Consider the following 2,992-nt stretch of genomic DNA (forward strand, 5'->3'; position numbering starts at 1 on the left):
AACCCCTAATTCGGAGCCACTTTTCTGAACGCAAATCAACAGATCTGGGACATCAGAATCAGCCGTGGGGTGGGAGGGAAGTCACACTCCATGGGCACGGCTCAGGGTTAACTGCTTTTGTGTACATTCCCCAGCACTTGGGCAGTAGCATCCCCTCAGCCATCCATTACTTCTCGGGTTCCTTCCACACTGGTTACAGGCATAAATTTGGAATATACACTCAAATAACACTTTCCAAGTTACAGGAATTATTATTCACTTCAGGTCATTTTATTCTTTATATTCTCTACACATTTGAACTTGCTCAGTAAATTGTAACAGAATGCTTAAGTATTTAAAAGAGAAAAAAAAAAAAAACAAAAGCCACAAACAGCACAAATCAGAGCCAGCAAACAGTTGGTCCCCAAAGAAGAAAGCCAGCAATCAGTTCAATAAACACACTTGATTTATTTTGTATAAAAAGGGGTTAAGTTTACAACTAAACTTTTATAAAAAGTTTAGCATGATTAAGTACATCATTACACTTTTTGCAGAAACGTGAGTTTCTGCCACTATACAAGAAAACTCTAATTAAAGAGTTCACAAGGGTTCACTCATATATATATATTTATATATAAATATATACACAGCATTCAGTCCTAGGTTTGGGTCAGAAAGGCAATTTCTGACCCCAGACTCTCCTAAAAAACTGAACACCGGATCCTTCTGGTACTCACGCTCCACCTTTGGAAAAAAAGGCAAAGTCTGCTTTAAAATGGGCATCTCCGCGCGTGATTTTGTTTCGCTCCCCATGTTGGGAATAGTATATAAAGGAAGCCTTCCAACTAGGGAAAGGGTATTTAAGAGTCTCTTCATAAATAACTAGGTTCAGTCCAACTTGAAGAATGGGGTGGGGGATAAAGATCGATCTTGATTTTTCTTCTTTATTCATTTTTAAAGGTCCTTTTAGTTTAGTTAGCATGGATTTCTCCCCTCCAGATGCAGCTGAAAAATTCAGCACCTCAAGAAGAAGAAAAAAAAGAAGATCCTGTAGACGTATTCTTGTGCAAAAAAAAAAAAAGAAAAAAAAAAAAGAAAAAAAAGAAAAAAAAAAAAAGAAAAGAAAAGAAAAAGAAAAACCTCCTCAGTGGAACACCTGCAAGAGATTGAAAAGAGGCGTATTTAGGAGCACGCTAACAGGGCAGAGATCCGGACAGACTGGCGCCAGGGAGGAAGCCGCAGTTTGAACATTTAACCAAACACTCAGAGATTGGGCAAACCCTGGCGTCCAGATGCAACACATACATGCTCACACACTCGCTCTCGAGAGCGCAGATCGAACATTAAAATAACACACACTCCAGCGAAAGGACAGGAGGAGGATTCTCAGCCCAATCTCTGGCCGGATCTCTGCAACGCAACGCTCAGAGGCGCCAGTCTGCCTCTTGGAGCAATTACTTGATTAAAAGCAGTCTCTTATTGAACCGATAGCGCAGACAATCCCACATCACAGGAGGGAAGGAACGCTGCCAGGATTTCCCGCTTGGCAGCCGGGGGGCCGGGCAGCGCCAGGGGCGCACCGTGCTGGAACCGCTCGCGGGTTGCCTCGCTTGTTTTACTATTGACAAGCATCTCCGCACCAACTTTTAGGACTGCTTTGTGCGAGCGGCAATCAACTTCAAACACGGCTTCCCCCCCCCCCCCCTCTCTTTAAGTGGAAGCGCTCTCGAGTTTACAAGACAAACGGACGGGCTGTACTCACCGTGCGATTCAGCCACAGAGCGCTTTGCTGTCACTTGCCATTAGTTCTGAGGGAAACTCGGCTGCCTGCGGGGAGAGAGCGGACAGAGCGGGCGGCGTGAGGGCGGCCAAAGGAGGGCAGGGCAGGGCTGGGGCCGCGACCCGGAGCGGTGCCTACCTGTAAGGAGAGGATGCTGATGTCTGTGTTGAGCGTGGTCAGCGGGGTCCGGGAGGCGGCGTTCTGCCCCGGCCGCTGGTGGTGGAGGCTGACGATGGACGGGTGCGAGTCCAACGCGATCTGCAGGTCCAGGATGTAGTCGATGACGTGCTGCAGGATTTCCATCTTGCTGACCTTCTTGTTCTGCGGGATACTGGGCACCAGCTCCTTCAGCTTGGAGTAGCAGTCGTTCATGTTGTACAGCAGGCTCATGGGGTCGTCCACCGGGGTCTTGCTGCGGGAGATGCCCAGGTTGTGTTCCGAAAGACCGTTCTTCCGCACGGACCTCACGGGGCTGAAAGCTTTCATGCTGAAAGGCGGGCGCGGAGAGAGCGCACAGAGCCTGCAGAGCGCGCTGCCTGACGTTCCACCCTCGGCGCCGCCGGAGCTCGCACTGAGGTGCGGGGCCGCGCGGCCCCTTTATAACCGCCGCCGCCGCGCCCGGCCCGTGCGTGCCGCCATTGGCCGCCGCCCGCCCGTCCGTCAGCCACGGGCCGCGCTCACTGGCGCGGAGGGGGCGCGCGGGCTTCCGCGTGCCGGGCCAATGGCGGCGGGGGGCGGGGCGGCTCCGCTCAGCTGAGGGAGTAAATAGTGCGCGGCGGGGAACGGCGCGAGAGCGGCGCGGGGCCCGGCGGCGGCGGCGGCGCTGCGAAGAAAGGCAGAGCCGCGCGAACGGCTGCCATCGGCGAGGCGTTCGACTTTAGATCCGCTGCGGCGTTCCGCGCTTATCCCATCCCCCGTTAGGCGGTGCCGTGGGGAGGCTCGGCTTAGCGGAGCGCCCGCGCGCAGGTGTAGCACGGAGAGTCCGCGCACCACACGTGGGAACGGTTCCGCGGTGCGCCGCGGTGCCGGGCTGGGGGTCGGGGAAAAGGCGGCCGTGTGCCGTCGGAGAGCGTTCACGAGGCAAGTAACGGCAAGCCCCGGCTGCCGCTGCCGCCCCAGGACGCCGCGCACCGGAGGGACGCTGCGTGCCGGGCCGCGGCCGGGCGGCAGAGCTGCGGGGAGCAGCGCGCGCTCCGTCCGCTGCTCGTCTCCCGGCCGCGGCTCCCGGCCGCC

The 2,992-nt window shown here is 54.8% G+C and overlaps 1 protein-coding gene across 1 annotated transcript; it reads right to left on the reverse strand.

The window, feature by feature from the left end:
* Positions 1 to 427: 427 nt before the first annotated feature.
* On the reverse strand, positions 428 to 2,322 carry ID2 (inhibitor of DNA binding 2). The gene is made up of 3 exons (XM_042817829.1): positions 1,898 to 2,322; positions 1,742 to 1,806; positions 428 to 1,135 (listed from the first exon to the last, which is right to left on the reverse strand). The coding sequence occupies exons 1-2, from the start codon at positions 2,243 to 2,245 to the stop codon at positions 1,750 to 1,752; spliced, it is 405 nt and encodes a 134-aa protein (XP_042673763.1). The 5' UTR covers positions 2,246 to 2,322; the 3' UTR covers positions 428 to 1,135; positions 1,742 to 1,749.
* Between the last annotated feature and the right edge of the window lie 670 nt (positions 2,323 to 2,992).

The sequence above is a fragment of the Centrocercus urophasianus genome, unplaced genomic scaffold, assembly GCF_019232065.1.
Source record: "Centrocercus urophasianus isolate 14NV4802_14NV808 unplaced genomic scaffold, USGS_Curo_1.0 seq_10, whole genome shotgun sequence".
Classification (NCBI taxonomy): domain Eukaryota; kingdom Metazoa; phylum Chordata; class Aves; order Galliformes; family Phasianidae; genus Centrocercus; species Centrocercus urophasianus.

Coding starts and splice junctions, on each gene's coding strand:
- ID2 (XM_042817829.1), bottom strand. CDS start 2,245: ATGAAAGCTTTCAGCCCCGTGAGGTCCGTGCGGAAGAACGGTCTTTCG. Junction 1,807..1,897: donor TCAGCATCCTCTCCTTACAG/GTAGGCACCGCT, acceptor CTCTCCCCGCAG/GCAGCCGAGTTTCCCTCAGA.